The sequence below is a fragment of the Nelumbo nucifera genome, chromosome 5, assembly GCF_055504915.1.
Source record: "Nelumbo nucifera cultivar China Antique chromosome 5, China Antique-T2T, whole genome shotgun sequence".
Classification (NCBI taxonomy): Eukaryota; Viridiplantae; Streptophyta; class Magnoliopsida; order Proteales; family Nelumbonaceae; genus Nelumbo; species Nelumbo nucifera.
Genome location: NC_142653.1, coordinates 6,483,491 through 6,500,856, shown reverse-complemented (window position 1 = coordinate 6,500,856; position 17,366 = coordinate 6,483,491). Strand labels below are relative to the sequence as shown.

At 37.3% G+C, this 17,366-nt stretch overlaps 1 protein-coding gene across 2 annotated transcripts; it reads right to left on the bottom strand.

Moving 5' to 3' along the window:
- Nucleotides 1–1,177: 1,177 nt before the first annotated feature.
- On the bottom strand, nt 1,178–15,279 carry LOC104608797 (70 kDa peptidyl-prolyl isomerase-like). 2 transcript variants are annotated; one of them, XM_088887865.1, is made up of 13 exons: nt 14,884–15,279; nt 14,630–14,716; nt 14,182–14,458; nt 13,932–14,012; nt 13,484–13,564; nt 12,206–12,400; nt 8,662–8,751; nt 8,346–8,521; nt 6,885–7,007; nt 6,647–6,793; nt 6,207–6,334; nt 5,994–6,114; nt 1,178–1,654 (listed from the first exon to the last, which is right to left on the bottom strand). In XM_088887865.1, exons 3-13 carry the CDS (start codon nt 14,351–14,353, stop codon nt 1,469–1,471), a joined length of 1,500 nt encoding a protein of 499 aa, XP_088743991.1. In that variant the 5' UTR covers nt 14,354–14,458; nt 14,630–14,716; nt 14,884–15,279; the 3' UTR covers nt 1,178–1,468. The 2 variants fall into 2 exon arrangements, with proteins under 2 accessions (XP_088743991.1, XP_010273182.1); XM_010274880.3 differs by having other exon boundaries at nt 14,201–14,458.
- Between the last annotated feature and the right edge of the window lie 2,087 nt (nt 15,280–17,366).

Genomic DNA, 17,366 nt, shown 5'->3' with positions numbered 1-17,366 from the left:
TTTGTTATAACAAAATCTTTTAATAATAGAGCAATCATGCCACAAATGCCCTCGTAGTCCTGCTTATCCGAACTGGTTCGTGGGTTGAAAACATGGACCAACGCCAACCAACCATGAAAGAACGGCCAATTGCTTATCGGAGCTTCTTTTCCACATTCATTGTTTTTTGATTTTTTAACTATTTTAAAGATATCCTCATTTCTCTATTGTTTGAGACTTTGAGTCCTTTGGAATACAACCAATTATTGACAGGCGACGCAATATTTTGTAAAGGTAATATCTATGATGTTAGTATATGATAACAAAAGAACTTTAACGTCCCCTGAATTGAATTTTGATGAATACCGGCTGATCGGTTATAGTTTTTATGATAACTGTTGAAACCATTAGTTTTTTTTTTTTTTTGTTATAAATCATATCTTTTTCATATCATAATCGAAAGATCGGGTAGACTATCTGTCCCTGAAATAGGTCATAACCCCATTTCTCAATTTTTTTTATTTTTTATTTTGCTCAACCATTATTTTATGTATTGCCGACCCATTAATACGATACATATACAGAACCTTAAGTGACTAAGTTTTAAACCTTGATCAGACATTGTTCAGTCTTCAATATGGAAATAAATGCTTTTCCAAAAGATGACTTAAGGGTGGGTTAATTGTCCTATTCTCCAAACACCTCAACAACTTTATCATGTACAAACGTACGAAATAGGTAAATCTATGATGATAGAAAGGTATGATAGTAGAGCCTATCTGCTTTTCTCGGAAGGCTACAGGCCTACAGCCAAACAAAAATCTTGTTCAGATTTTGTGGTCCAAACTCCTGCCAAAGAGTTTTTACCTTAAAAATAACTAGTAATAAGAACAAATGTTATGCACATTTGCAAAAGACTCCAACTAACATTCATTCACTAATATTTGCTGCACATTAAATCCAAATTTCAATCAATATAATTATTTTTCATCAATTCACATTTCACAAAATGTATTTTGGATAAGATTTTAGCTGCAGGCCTGCAGCGTGTTATCTTATCACTGATTCACGTCTTTTGTTGCATGGTGCTGATGCACCATAAATATATGACATAAAACATATCCTGTGATTTAGCATTTATAGTTTGCACAAATATCAAGGCACTTACCGCATTATATGGTATTGATTGATGCTGCTCTGAAACATAAAGTCTAGTTGTCTGATATCTATTCAAACCAACGATATATTTTCTTCTATCCCACATTTGTGAATTAGATCATGCTCACAAATCAAGTTTTGTGATATGTAGATTGTGAGTTTTTAAATATTTTTGTGCATAAGATAGAAAGGGATCCGCCTTTTATAAAAAAAGATTGAAAGGAATCCACTAACCACTACGGTAATTGGATGTGAACTCACTGAAATATCTGTCTTGGCCTCGTCCCGTTCCCTCTATGGTGCTTTCAGAATCAGGGTATGACGCAGGGGATCAATTAGAATCCACCACCATTTCGTTGTTGGGTGGAGCTGAACTAACTGCAACCTTTTCCATTTCCATTGCCATGGCATCTCTGTCCCTCTTCTCATCCTCTGTTTTCCCTTCATTTTGTTGCATTTCCACTGCCATTGCATCTTCATCCATCTTCTCACCCTCTGCTTTCTCTACCTTCAGTCGCTGCCAGATAATTCAAAATGTGTAGTTCAATGCAAAGAAAAAAATTAAGAAAGCAACTAAGGATTACAACTCTTCTATTGTCCAGTCTGAAAGGAAAATAAGTTGAACCAGAAGCATTGGCAGGCATGCAAACTAAGAAAGAGTTGTATCTCAATGTATTGATGGAAATAATCATCCTCACTCCCAAGAAAAGAAAGAGAAAGCATTCAATCAGCTCCAACCCGATTTCCACTCCAACAAAGATCAACTTTCATAGGAGGATTGGGTTTACATGTCAGCTCAACCCAAAACTACTCAAGAATGCCTTATTTCAATCGTACGAGGTTGGCTACATGAATCCTCTTCTACTATCCCATTCTATATCAAGGGCATTCCCTAGAGAGTCACCTTTCACTATCTTACAAGTTCCAGCAAATTTGGATAAATGGGATTGAGTCCTCTGAAGTGGTTTTAAACTGATTTTAGAAATTCAGCAAGTTTGTGAACCTAGGATTTTGAAGTCAACAGCCAACGAAAGACTTCATATGATGTACAATTGTCATGACATATAAGCAATAAAAATGGAATTTGACAGAAAACCTAAATCCCAGGGATTTTTATGAGTAAAACCTAAATTCTAGGTTAATCTCCTAGTTTTATATGTCAACTAACAAGCAAATAAATAGAAAAATAGCAATGCATTTTCCTAAATAACAATAAATTTCATATCAAAACCTAGCAAATCATCATTTCCAAGAGACAGTAGCATTTTAAATTTATTAATTTAGTAATCCAAATACAAAATTGCAATATAATAAATATTTGATAGAACAATTACATGTCAAAAAAAAAAACAAGCAATCAAAAAATTTCAGTGGCTGACAAGGAATATGTCTGTTCTTATACAATGGGTGGGGAGATCAGCGAACACTTTGGCTGATGGTTTAGCTAAGCAAGGGGCAATTAGAGAAGTCTTGTCTTGGGAGAGGCTGCAGCTCGCGCCTCACCAAGGGCTGTTGCATGAGCTTAAAGCTTTCTATCAAGTTATGAAGTAATAAATTTTTTTCTTTATTCATCAAAAAAAAAAAAAAGCTGACTGTTTTTTTAATAATGTATGTATGTGTGTGAAAGAGAGAGGGGCTCTCCTATTCCCCCCCCCCCTCCCAAAAAACCCTTAGATTTTTTTTATATTCCAAAAGTAAAAACCTAAACTAATATATAAGTAACATATGGTATCACATAATGTATACAACATACATACATATAAGATGGTAATGAAATATAGCACCTACTTCGTAATTTTTGTCACCTAAGGACTAGCCTTGTTGCCTAGAGTCCTAGACAGGCACCTTTTTGTTATAAATCATAGCGCTCAAGGTACCCCCAAAAGAGCACCTTGATGCCAAATGCCCTGACAACTATGAAATCATGTGGTGGACATCTATCTAAAATTACATTAGGTTAGTTTTAAGGTCTTTTTCCTTTCTTTTTGGCTGAGGTTAGCTTAAAGTTGACATTACATGATTTTTTTTTTTTGCTCAATTTCTAAGATGACCCCTCCCCCAAAAGAAAATGTTAATGTAATTGTTGTTTCGGTATCAGAAAGTCCTATCAAAGTGACTTAAGGACTTGTTCTAGTTTTAGTCTAAGTAGGAGAGTCATAAGAGTCCACATATAATAACTATTTCTGATTGATTTCTGATTGCAAACATAAATCATAGTTTTTTTTATCAATAACACTTTACTTCATTAGATAAAAATATATACAGATTGTACAATCATAGGTCAGAGAGCATGGATGAGACAACTCCCCTCATATAGTCATATATTCTTATAAATTTCTTACAATTGTGTTTAAAAGCCCACTCCCTGTTTAGCTAATCCATCAGCCATTTCATTTACAGATCTTTTCACCCAATGGACTTGTAGCTGCACATTCATTGTCAACCACCTAAATTTCTTGATATCATTTCTATATTTCCACGGAACTGCATTGTGGTTACATAGCTAGCTAATTATCACCTTGGAGTCCCCATCAATCCAATTGCATCTCACTTGCTCACCGCACTCCCTCTAAAACCACCATCAACTCTGCTCTTGATGAACCTCCTACTCCAATGGCACCCAAGAATAAGGCAATGATGTGGCCTTCATTCTTCAACACACCTCCAAGTCCAGAAGGTGTCAGATTTCCAATACTACTACCATCAAAATTAAGTTTTATGAATCCCCTTGTTGGAATCTCCCAAGCACCTTGAGTTCCACTCTTTCTTGTAGATGTTATAGTTAATGAATAGCCTTTTTTACTAATAAAATTTACTTTCTCAACCTAATGGTATGGCCAAGCCTACCCAATCTGCTCAACCAAGCCCAGCCTGAGCTAAACTTATCACTCAAGCCGGCCTTGGACTTAGGCTGGATTCTGGCAGGTAAATTGGGCTCGGCCAGGACTCTAGGACACGATGTATTAAATAATTTGGAATTTTGGATTAGCTGAACACGTTATCTGTTAAACAGGCTACGGAACCAATGATAACAACCCACACCAGTGATAAAATATATGGAGGCCACAGTGAGAGGTTGAATGATTGTGAGCCCCATGTATTTTATCACTGGTGTGGAGCATTATTATTGGTTCCACAGCCTGCTGAACAGCTATTGCGTTCAGCTAATCCCATCTCTGTATTGAAAAAGAACCTGTAAAACTGTCAGCTGCTTTAATTAAACAGCAAAGTGTCGGGTTTATTTTGGGATAAATAACAGATATTTTTATTAAGCAAGAATGCCAAGAACCACCAAACTGCTCACCAAGGTGAACAGAAAACCAAATGAACTATAACTGTATCATTTCAGTAATGGCCACAGTATGATTTTCTAAATATATACGTATGAAATAAAGAAAGCAAGAAAGGAAATTTGTAGAGATCAACACATGTGAAATATCAGAGAGCCAAAAAAATGGTTTGACCCAAAACAAGGGCAAATCTTTCCACCCCTTCTGTTGCAAGAGCTCTGCACTGTCATTGGTTGTTCCAGTCTCACACACATTTTCAGATAATGCTTCCCAGTTTTAGACACCTTCACTAAAATGGCTTCAAGCTGAGGGTGTATTCAACTGAACTGCCTAACTTAAAAAACAGAACTGAAACACACATTTGCCCTTCTACTTTCTTCCTTTGACTTAAATAATGGGTTGTCCACCTTCCTTCTACCTCCCCAACCACCACGTAGACAATCATTCTCAAGTACAAACAATAAATTTTCCAAACTCAAATGAAAATGAAGCACATAATCAGAGATTTCAAATCTAAGCATGGTGGGATTACATTTAAGATTTTAAGAGTTCTTTTAAGGTGATGAATGTTAATCAACATTAAGTTCTTTCTCCATCATTTTCTTTCATTTTGCTCCTAATGTGCTGTATATGACCAATGGATACAAATCAACCTTATGGGAAAATTTTAAATGACAGGCTTGACAATTACAAGGTCAATATACTGTAAGACAGAATGTGGGCAATGAAGAAAAAATGTGTACACAGATAAAGCATAATTAAGATAAGGATTATGAGATACATGATGGCAATAGTAACAGTAAAATTAGAAACAAATGCACTTCGAGAACTTTCTGGTAGCCCCAATAGGCAGCTAGCTGATAGAAAGTCAATTTAGATGGTTGGTCATATGCATCAAAAACCAGCTACTAAAGCAATTATAAATGGGCTGGTGCAAGTTGAAAGCTCTAAAAAAGCAAGGAGAAGAGCAAATAAATACTAAGAGAAGTGAGGGCCTATGATCTAATAGAGGACGTGTCCATGGAGAAGATTCATAATGCAACACCAAATAGTTTAATAAGCTTTATTAGTGTTGAGATAACTTGAGTTTTCTTTTGTTTGCATTTTTTATTTAACATGAAATCTACCAAGTTCACATGGATTGCACTTTAGGTCCAGTAGTCCTAAAGGTCAATTCAAATTTTAGTTGGGGTGAGGATATTCTATAAAATACCTTGTTATTTTTTTTATCAGAAAGTACCTCTTTATATTCAGGTAAGTGTCTGCAAGTAGCAACTCTAGAATAGTATTTCCTTTTCATTTCTTTAATAAGCCAAGATGAAAATAAGTGGTAATATGAAATTAGTATAAGTGAAACTCAAAAATTTTATATATTCTAGTAATAGTTGTTTTTAATCTTGTATTATAACTTTCCTTAAGTCACAATCTTGTATTACTGTGTGGATGTCGTATAAACAACCATAAATTTGCCTTTTCTGATCCATCAAAATGAAGAGAAGCAGGAAGAAATTTTGGAGAACTCGACTGAAGCTAGTTGTTCAAAACTTATTAAGAACAATAGATCACCTTTGTTGCCACAGGAGTATCTTTCTTCATCCATGCAAACATGCTTGTGTAGAGCTTTGCATCTCTCTTGTTGCTTTCAACTTGGAGTTGTTTCAGTTTCTTCTGCATTGATTTGAACTCCCTGCAGTAAAATCATAAAATGTTCATTTCCCTTATATAGAGCATATAAAGACTCAATATGATTAAATTATAATATTTTGGCATTTGGGTAACCTGTTCTGAGGATCAACCTCAAGGGCTTTCTTGACATCCAGTTCAGCAAAGTCCAAATCTGCAGTTTCAATATAAGCTTGTGCTCTTCTGTATAAAGCTTTCACATTGTAGAACTCAATATCCAGCACCTAAGGAGATCAAGAGGGGGTGGGGTAAATGTTAAGAGAGGATACTGATGTAAACTAATGCACCATCAATCCATTTAGGGGAGTGTAGCACATAGTGGACATGGATATGAGACGACAGATCTTACATCTATGGTTGTTTCACATATATCCACATCTAGTTTCCGATATTTTTTTATTCATAAAGAATTCATAAATATCATTTTCTCACCATCAATGTTCACATAATGTCATATAATGTATACCCAAAAAAAAGACATTAGTATTTTCATTATTATGAATTCATAATGAATGCAGCTATGCTCATGCTTTTACCTTAGAGCATAATTTGATTGCTCCTTGAAAGTCATTTAATTTGAGGTTGCATGCAGCAATATTCAACCAGCAAGACACTCGTAAAGCTTTGACCAGCTTTTGCTCTCCATCCTCAGATGTTCCATCTTCGCTGACATAATCCGTAGCCTGAGAGTAAGATAATAGCAATACACAAATTGAACAGTTACCAACATGGACCTTAAACAAGTTCACCTCATCCAACCCTTGACTGCACTACCTTTTCATATCTCTTTGCTGCTCGTTGAAACTTCCCATTCTTAAATAGTGCATTGCCTTCTTCTTTCTTCATCCCAGCTGTCTCAATTTTTTCATGATTACTCATCTCCCATGGCGCTTTCTCCTGTAACAGTGAAAATAGAATAGAATTAAGTAGACGATAAAACATTTACAACCACCAAACATTTTTATTCTTCTAAATTATCACAGTATTCAACCATATTTAAAATACCATCAAACTTAAATCTCAGATTTTACCATTAGATAACATGTGCTTTAAATTTTGTGCAATAAGAAGGCATCATCTGCCAAACTTGATCGTAGTAAAAGTACCCTAGCCTCTTAATCATCATGTTGACTGTAATATCACTTAAAATATACAAGGTCAATGCCCAATGAATAACCCCTATGATAGTTGTTTTTACTGGAAGATCAATGCATTTCTTTCCCCTCATACTCCTTCCCATAAAACCATTAATGCTATTCTTCAGGCTTTCAGAGGGCAATTGTACTATATCTCAAGAGAGTCAAAAATATCCTAATGCAACAAAATGGGCAGTTTGGTATCTCAAAGGGTGTGTAAAAATGGTTCCCAACCTAACTACCTAAGTCACAATGTCATCACATGCTTGATATGTATATGTGTATGAGATGTGATATAAATTACACTATTCAAGCATTGACACTTCTTAGTAGTTCTCTTGATTGGCAACTTTTAACATGAGATAATTAGATTAAGGTAATATGGTGGGCCAAACATTCTTGAGACAAATTTAATCATGTTACCTCTAATATGAATAGGTTACCAGATTGTTTTCATTTTAATTTGTTTATTGACATCCCTAAAATGGCCAAAAAAAAAACATGAATTGGAAAAGAGATTTCCTATGAGTGTTGATTAATTCAGTGCAGAGTGGTTATTTTGTTTGTTTTTGTGATGGAGTGAGTTGGTATGTGGGTTTGGGCATGAGTTGAATTTGTGGGTGATTGTGAGGGATTTGTTGGGAGACCTTCAATTTGGTTGAGGGTCTGGGTAGGAATTGGAATTATACTTTAAAAGTGTTTGGGAGGATGTTGAGATTTTTTCATTGGTGATAGGCTGAATGGCTGATAGCTTGTCACCTCTTCTTGTAATCTTTCCCTTATCCTATTAATAAGGTTTTCTTTTTAATTTATCATCAATAAGCATCCCTAAAATGGAAAAACAAGCAACCATGACTCTGTCACGCAAATGATACATTGTCTCAATGTAGGTCATTCATAATGATATATTGTCTCCATATGCATGGTTTGACCCAACATTTACACTGTATACACAATTAATTAGTGGCTAAGAAAGTTACCTATTTAAAAAAACAAATAAAGTTTCTAATAAGTTGTTAGTTTCATTCATAACTTTCAGATGTGACATTGATTAACAAAAGGGAACAAATAAAAGAAAGACAGGTGAATGTGTCCTTACCCTTGTGAAATCTACCATCTCTACTTCATAAACAACAGTTGAACATGGAGGAATGACAGCTAAATCTCTTTCAATTTCATTGTTGCCAAAACCATATTCAGGATTTATTGTCACAATGCAAAGTTCACCCTTCTTCATTGTTGCTGCTGCTCTGTCTAACCCCAATATCACTTGTTCTACAACACAAAACACAAATACCATCAAGGCAAATAAGGTTCTATGACCAATATTATAACCTGATTATTTAATCATCCACATTTTAAAAGCAACAAAAGATAAACTTGAAAAGAAAAAAAAAAAAAAACTGAGGGCTGACCTTCATCTATGACAAATTCCAAGGGCCCCACTCCATCAAAGCCTTTCCTCTCAAATATGGTACCATCTTGCAGCTTACCAGTATACCGAACTGCAGAAAGATTAAGAAACAAAAATCAAGAGTCATTATATTTGAAATACCTAGCAATATGTGAAAAGTAGGACATAGTGCTCTGAACAACCAGATCTCCCTCTTCTAAGAAGTCAATAATGACATCATCTAATCGATGCTGTCAAAATGTTATAATTTATGATACGATTCACAATTTGAATCATGAATTCTATGGGTTTTGACTTTCGAATCTTATGTCTGAATCTTTTTCTGCAAAAATCTTGTAGTTTTTGTTTGAATCCTGCAATTTGAATCATGAATTTTATGATTTATATGATTCATGAGATTCAAATTGATTCAATTAAGAATTAGTTCTCTACTTTGTTATTTCTTTGTTTCTATTTAGTTCTGTCAAGGGATACTTGTTTTAAAGCACTTCCTTTTAAAAGATTAACTGAAGATCAAAGAAGTCTCCTTGAAAAACCTTTTTCTAAGGAAGAGATTAAGATGGCCATCAGCAACTTGGACAATGAGAAATCTCTTGGGCCTGATGGGTTTTCCAACTTGTTCTATGTTAAGTGTTGGGATTTGTGAAGCAAGACATTCTTAATGCTTTTCAAACCTTCCACTCAAATGCCTCTCTACAAAAGAGCTTGAATAATGTATTTATCACTCTCATGCCTAAGATTGAAGGGACTGCATTTAAAAGATTTTAGACCAATTAGTTGAGAGGATGAAGGGGGTGTTGGATAGTTGATCTCAAAAAATCAAAGTGCCTTTGTGCCAGGTAGGAAAATGATTGACTCGGTTCTTATTGCAAATGAACTGTTAGACTCTAGGAGAGAGGGGATTCCAGGTCTGGTGTATAAGCTGGATACAGAAAAAGCTAACGATCATGTCAATTGGAGTTGTTTAGACAGTTCTGGAAAAAATGAATTTTGGGCAAAAATGGAGAAACTGGATGAAAGTTTGTGTATCCTCCCCCCAAATTCTCCATTCTGATCAACAGCCAATCAGCAGGCTTCTTTGAGAGTTCTAGAGGGTTAAGGTAGGGAGACCCCCTCTCCCCTTCTCTTTATTTGTATTGCTAAAATTCTAACTCTCTTTAGTCAAAAGGCAATAGACTCGGGGTTGTGGGAAGGGTTTGCAATCGCCCTTAGGGGGGAAAAAGTGAATATCTTCCAGTTTGCAAATGATACCTTATGCTTTATTGATGCCTCTCAGGAACAGCTGGAAAATCTTCTTAGGATCCTCAACTGGTTTGAAGTAGTAACAGTTTGAAAGTCAACCTTAATAAAAGTCAAATCATCCCAGTGGGTGAGGTCCTAACCTGGAAGAATGTGCTAATATTATGGCTAGTCAGGTGGATCAGCTTCCAATGAAATATCAAGGCCTTCCATTGGGGGCTAAATGCTCTTCTTCTACCATTTGGGATCCAATAATTGAAAGATTGGAAAAGAAATTGTCCTCATGGAAGGCAAAATACCTTTCCTTTGGAGGTAGAGTGACCCTTCTAAAAAGTACCCTCTCCAACCTTCCTACCTATTTTCTTTCCCTTTTCCCTATCTCAGATAAAGTGGCAAGGAAAATAGAGGCTCTCCAAAAAAAACTTCTTGTGGAGGGGTTGGGAGGAAGAAAAGAATATCCACCTTGTGAACTGGAATGAAATTTGCCTCCCTAGGGAGAAAGGGGAATTAGGCTTGAGAAGGATTAAGGAGACTAATTAGCTATGCTTTGTAAATGGATCTGGAGATTTGCCACCGAAAGGGGAGCTTGGTGGAGAAGCCTAATAGCTTCTAAATTTGGGGTTGAATGGGGTAACTGGAGAACAGGAACACCCCCACCCCCCTAACTGGGGCTATTCTTTATGGAAAAGCATCATGAAGCTTTTCCCCTTGTTTGATGGGGGAACCAGTCTCAAAGTTGGTAAAGGGGATAGGGTTAAATTTTGGAAAGATCATTGGTGTCTGAACCATACCTTGGCTGAAGAGTTTCCTCTCATCTATCAATGTGCCTCCAACCAAAATGCTTCAGTGGCTGAAGTATACACAGTTTTGGGCAATGAGGTGGCATGGGTTCCCCAGTTCAGAAGAGGTCTTTTTGATTGGGAAGTTCAAGAAGCTACGAGGTTGTTGGAAACTTTACAAGTTCAGAACATTGACTACAATCAGGATGACCAGTGGAATTGGGTCTGGTCCAAAGAGGATATTTTTCTCAATAAAATCTATGGCCAGTAGACTCAGTAGTAGAGTGGCAGTGGGGGACTTCCCTACTCAGCAAGTTTGGAATTCAGTTTGCCCATCAAAAGTTAATTTCCTTGTCTGGACAATGGCCTTAAACAAATATCTGTCCAGAACTAATCTTGAAAGAAGAGGATTGCAGATCCTGGATAAGTCTTGTGTCCTTTGTGAAGATCATCTGGAGTCTACGGATCATCTCTACATTCATTGCCCATTTGCTGCCCAGGTGTGGTATCACTTCTTGAAGGCTGTGGGGATATGTTGGGCCATGCCTAAATCGGTTAAGGATTTTGCTCTGTAGTTGGAAGCTCAGTAATTTGAAGAAAAGAAGGAAGCTGGTTTGGATTTCCATCCCGGCAGCAGTGATTTGGACTATTTGGTCTGAGAGAAACAACAGAATTTTTAAACAAAGAGCGAGAGGGCCTGCGGAATTAGTTCAGATGGCTGTTGGTAAACTGATTTCTTGGATTTCAGTCACCCCGGAATTCAGACATTTAAGTGTAACTCAGTTACTAAGGAATCAGTCATTTTGGTGCTTGTAATGGGGGGTTCTCAAGCTTGCCTTGTTGTTGGCAGGTTTTGTTTTGTACTTTTAATAGTTTGATTTAATAAATTTATCTTACCTTTTCAAAAAAAATACTTGTTTTAAAGCGCTAACTAGAAAGCATAGGTTATTTAAGACCTTTTAGAAACTATATTGAATTTATTTTCCATCATATGTAGATTAAAGAAACATTGTATGTGGGCTATTTGACCTTCAAGTCAAACTTGATTATATCACCTTAAGCTTCTAGTCATCTAGTGTACAAGTGATAAACTCTCTTGTTTTAGGTACATATATGGTAGATATGGATTAAAAGCAGGGTAATCTTTCATGTGATTCAAATAGATTTTTAATAACAAGTTTCTAAACAACAGAAATAATCTTACAATTCATAATTCAATTCAATTCAGCTTTCTCTACAATTTACAATACAATTAAAGTGATCGTTCAATGAAAATCCACACAGCGGATAGCCTGACCATAAATATCTGCACCAAACAAAATATCTTACTATATGTTTTAACTTTTAACAATTTATGTTATTATATAAGTTAACTTTGAAAATTAATTGCAAGATCCTCCAGAGTTGCAGAGGCACAACAACATCAATAAATTTTTTTTAGATCAACACAACATCAATAAACGTTTGAAATATGTGGAAAAGGAACATACAGTGGCATGTTACAGAAGCAAACATTACAATACTTACTAGTAACGGCAGCTCCATCATTTGCACTGACAGTGCCTTCTCCTTCTCTAAGAATCTTTTTCAAAACCTTGGTATCACCAGTAACATCAATAACTGGCTTGAAGGATAACAATACAAGATCAATGTTTAACACAGAATTTGGGGGGATAGCTGGAAATCCGTTGCTTGCATCTCTCCCATTCTCCCCAAATGCATCTGTAATAGTTAATAAAATTAGAGGAAGAGCTCACTAACCCTTAATAGGCACTCTAAGTAAAACAAACTTTCCAAATATAAGAGATAAACAAGACCAAAAATGTACATAACTTTTTTTCTTTTATTTCCTTTTCTTCTTTTCATAAGCACACTATGGGCATGACTTATTTCATTGTCAATGGTTGAGAACTTTTACTTTAATTATGAAAAAGGTCATGCACCATAGCTTTGATACACTTAAGTAACTTGGTAAGCTCTAGGAATTCTTCCAGTGTGAGTAGTCATTTTATGAAATACTTTTACAGAAGCACCTTGAATTTCCTATTATCAATCTCCTATTAAAAATTAGTATTAATCCACACCATAGAAGGGTTGATGGGGACCTATAAAGTCTAAATTAACATCTAAACTTTGGGTTTTTCATGGTGTAGGCATCTGTAATCCCCCACAGAGACAATTGACTCTAAAAGCAATCTAATCTGTGAAAACAAAGGAAGTGGAGGTGGGGAGAAGAAAGTCCATGTCAATACTAGATAACTAATTACTTGATTTTTTACAGAGCATTTAGGGGGATAAATAGGGTAATGCTTTACAGCCAATTTTGCCTATGAATCATAAAGATCTTAACTGATCCATACTCTTCTAGTTTCCTACCGGGCATATCACATTGCAGTACATCTCTATTCAGGTATAAAGATGAACTTCAGGAGTTCCATTTTGGTTCAGGGATATAGTTTGTTTGAGAATATTTATGATTCTAAGCATTTAAGTAAAAAAATGCATAAAAAGGATAAGAAGCTTTGGCCTGTTAACAAACTCAGAACACAAAAGTATAACAATTAAAACTGTATGGCCATCATGATAAGAAGCATCAACAAGCAAAAACTGAGAGCAACATATTTTTCTCAGTTCAACTAAGCCTTTCTCCCACTATGTAGGGTTGGTTAAATGAATCCCATTTTGTCAATCCACTTGTTCGGTGCGAGAAGCAGCATATTTTTCTAGAACCAAAAAAAAAAATGAATCTAAAAATTAAAGACACTTAACATCATATCTACAAAATATAGTAACAGAAATACATACACTTAGATTCAACAATTAATTTGACCTTCTCTCCCCTTTTCATGGTCTTAATTGCTTTTTCCAACGCTGGGCAGAAATGACCTGGCAGAGAATTTGAGGGAAAACATCATTTTAAAAAATTGCAAAATATCAATTAGAATTCACTGCATTGACCTTCTCTCTCTTAAAAGGGCAGCCCAGTGCACGAGTCCCCCGCCAATGCAGGGTTTGGGGTGGGACAGATGTATGCAGCCTTACCCCTGCACATACAGAGAGGCTGTTTCCCAGATATGAACCCTGGCCACCCAGGTCGCAATGGAGCAATCCGACCGTTGTGCCAAGGCCCACCCTCACCTTCTCTCTCTTCTTAGCCTCAAAAACATAAAGGGAAAAATCCACAGAAGGGGAAGGAGTGCAGGAGTGGGAAAATAAATTTCGGCCCTTTTAACCATGGAGTAAAGAGGTTTACCATCTTTCACATGTAATTCAGTTCCTTCTTCTGGTGTTTTCGCAACAATTGTTCCATCAATGAGCATCGCTTGGTATTTTACTGCATTGACAATAAGAAGGTCACAGCATTATTCTAACACTCTGTGAACAATAGCAACAGCCTAGCTAAAACTTTCACAAATCAGATAACTTAAGTACTTAACCCAGTTCCTGCTAGTTTTGTATAATCTAATACAATAGACTGCAACACAAAAGATTTCAGAAGTTACAGGACAAATCTTGCAGTACCCATAACCTCATCCAAGTCACCCGGCTGCTCAATTCTCTCCCCTTTTTCCAAAATTTTCTTGATAATCCCACCATCCTTGCAGATATCCACCACCGTGATCCAAGAGATGAGCTCCACCTCAAACTGAATATCGGAATTGGGTGGGACGCCATCGGAGCCTTTGGTTCCGTACCCCAAATTAGAAGGCAATGTGAACAATGATACTTCCCCCTTTTTCATGGTAATAATCCCCTGATCCAAACCAGCCACAAGTGGACCTAATAAACCAATCAATAAGATAAGACAAACAGAAATTCAATCAAAACATACTCAAAATGAGGAAACATAAATGCATTAGAAAAGAAAATGAAAGCAGTTAGCCAGTTACAAGGGCCAAAAACAAGTCGATTACCCAAACGTAATATCAAGGGAAAGAACTGAAAACTCACAGTGACCAAGCTTAAAAGTGAAAGGCTCGTCCCTATCCCTGCTGGAATTGAACTTGGTTCCATCAAGTAAAGTACCGACGTAATGAACTGGATGAAAAAAAAAAAAAAAAAATCAGACTACTTATTTGTTTGACGAAAAGTTAAAGAGATCAATAAAAGCAATCTTGCTTCTAGTAACATGGAGAAGAATGATAATGAAAGAAAGAAAGAAAGACACTGAACTAAATCCATGGGCTTATTCTCTTGCTCATTACCAGTAACTTCATCGCCAAACTCGGGAGTGTCCCACCCCTGGCCACGCTTAAGGAGTTTCTTCTTCACGCCAGAGCTGTTAATCTCCCTCTCCTCTCCTACCTTGAGAGGTGGGGCGGATTCAATCACCTCTCCAGGCTCTTCGTCGAGCTCGTCTTCGTTTTCAATGTCGGAGAGGTTGGTATCTTTGTCTGCTGCCATGATTGAAGTTACTGATCAACGCAACAGCATGCGATGGCCTGCGCCTACCGCCAAGGAAGAATCGCAAGATAAAGGTTTGCAGCGGGGTGTTTAGGTTCTCGCCCTCTGGGGCATCGAGAGAGTATACTCCGTGCAGTGCGAAGTGAGAGAAGTGATCACTGATCAGTAAAGAAATCTGGAAATACAGGCAAAAGGCCAAAATTGCCGATTTGAGTACGAGGCCTAACCATCAGAAATCTCGACCGTCCACAGGGAAGTGATTTGGGCACAGTTAGTTAAACCGGGCAAATCCACAGTCTGTGCTGTACTCTGGTGGATAAGTGGATTGTCTACCCCGAGCCCCACACCAAATCCATTAGCCCTCCAACATCCCCATATTTAATACTGGCGTGGATGATTGGTTTCACATAAAGCTGGAAGTTGACCCAACCCGCGAACCCTATCCAACCCAACCCGGAAAAACAGGGTTAGGGTCTCATATTTAGATATTTGAATGTGAGAATGACCCAATTCGAAAAAAATTGGGTTAGGTTGGGTCATGGGTCAACCCGTTGATCCGATTGGAAGTTTAATTGGGATTATTTATGTATTGTTAGAAGTTTTCATTCTTTAATTTTTTTTATTTAGTCTTTACTCTTTAAATTGCTAAATGTTCACGTTTTTTTTTATTTTATACTTGGAATTGTAAGGTTAATTCCTCTAATTTTGGCATTTTTCATGTAGTTTTTCTTTTTTTTTAATTTCAGTTATTTATTGGGATGACCCAAATTGACCCACGGGTCAACCCTAACCCGAACATTTAGGGTTAAGGTCTAGCATTTGATAACCCAACCCAAAATTCAACCCGACCCGAAATCAACCCGAAGTGTCTTGACCCAACACTACCCCCCGTGAATTGGGAACATCTCCCTTGCATAATACTATGTAGGAGGATGAGATGTTCTCCATGTGTGACTGCGATGTTATGTGGGTACATTCAAACCTGGAAATTTTCAGATAAGTATTGGCCCAACAGTAACCCAGCGAACCTAACCAATTACATAGAATTTTTTTGGTACTTAACACAACATAATAACCTTTCAACTTAGGTGATAATAGTAGGATTCAAATCCACGTCTCTACTGGGACTAGACATGTTCATGGGCCGGGTCGGGCCGGGATCGGGTCGGGCTTTGACACTTTATTAACAGAAAACTGTTAGGCCCGAGCCCGAGCCCGACCCGACCAACGGGCCTATAACTTGGGCCTGAGCCCGGCCTGATAAAAAGCCCGAAGCCCGAGCCTGAAGCCCGACCTAATAAAAGAAATTCAAAATTTTCCCTATTCAAATGGACATTTTCTATTTTAATTTAGATGTTTTTCCCCTATTTAAATGAACAATGGGCCTACAAGTGAATCAATGACCTTCTCAAATCAAAAAATTTATTCAAATAGACATCGCATAGGGTTTTTACTTAGGTTTAACTATAGGTCGGGCCGGGCCGGGCTTTTTGGCCCGAGGTTAAGCCCGCGGGCCAAAAATCCTATTCAAGCCCGTCCGGGGGTCGGGCCGGGCCGGGCCGGCCCGTCGGGCCACCCGGCTCATGAACAGGTCTAACTGGGACTATCCAGTTATCATGCAAACCGAGTCACCACTCAATTGGTAACCAAGAAATGATGCAAAGGGTATGAGGGGAGGGTTAGCCCTTTTTTGAGACTCTAGATCTCTTGCCCACAAGAACTCTGCCCACGTTTACCCACAACACACTACCCCCGTGAATTGGGAACATCTCCCCCTACATAATACTATGTAGGAGGATGAGATGTTCTCCATGTGTAGGTGCGATGTTATGTGGGTAGATGTGGGCAAAGTTTGTGTGGGCAGGAGATCCGGACTCCTTTTTTGAAAAGAAGGAATAGTTAGTAAAGTCCTCTATACTGATCAAAATACTATTCATGTTAGAATCAAAGACTTAAATGGGAAAACTTGGTATTGCTCATTCATAATGGGGTGCCAAAAAAGCATAAAAGGAAGTTGTTCCTTAAAAATTGGGAGTATTTAACAGATTTAGTGAAGGGTTCATGGCTGTGTTGTGGTGATCCGAATCTTGTTTTTAATCACCATGAAAAAGGAGGAAGGAAATGCAGTAATGCCTATCTAAATGCTAACAATAGGCTTCTAAGGAAGTGTGGGCTTCAAGAGATTCAAAGTCATGAGGTAGGCTTTACCTGGTCAAACAAAAGGGAGGGAGAAGAATGCATCCAAGCTAAACTAGACAGAGCTCTTTGTAACCAAAGCTGGTGG

Coding starts and splice junctions, on each gene's coding strand:
- LOC104608797 (XM_010274880.3), bottom strand. CDS start 15,082: ATGGCAGCAGACAAAGATACCAACCTCTCCGACATTGAAAACGAAGAC. Junction 14,459..14,629: donor CACTTTTAAGCTTGGTCACT/GTGAGTTTTCAG, acceptor TTGGTTTATTAG/GTCCACTTGTGGCTGGTTTG. Junction 13,565..13,931: donor TGAATTACATGTGAAAGATG/GTAAACCTCTTT, acceptor ATTCTCTGCCAG/GTCATTTCTGCCCAGCGTTG.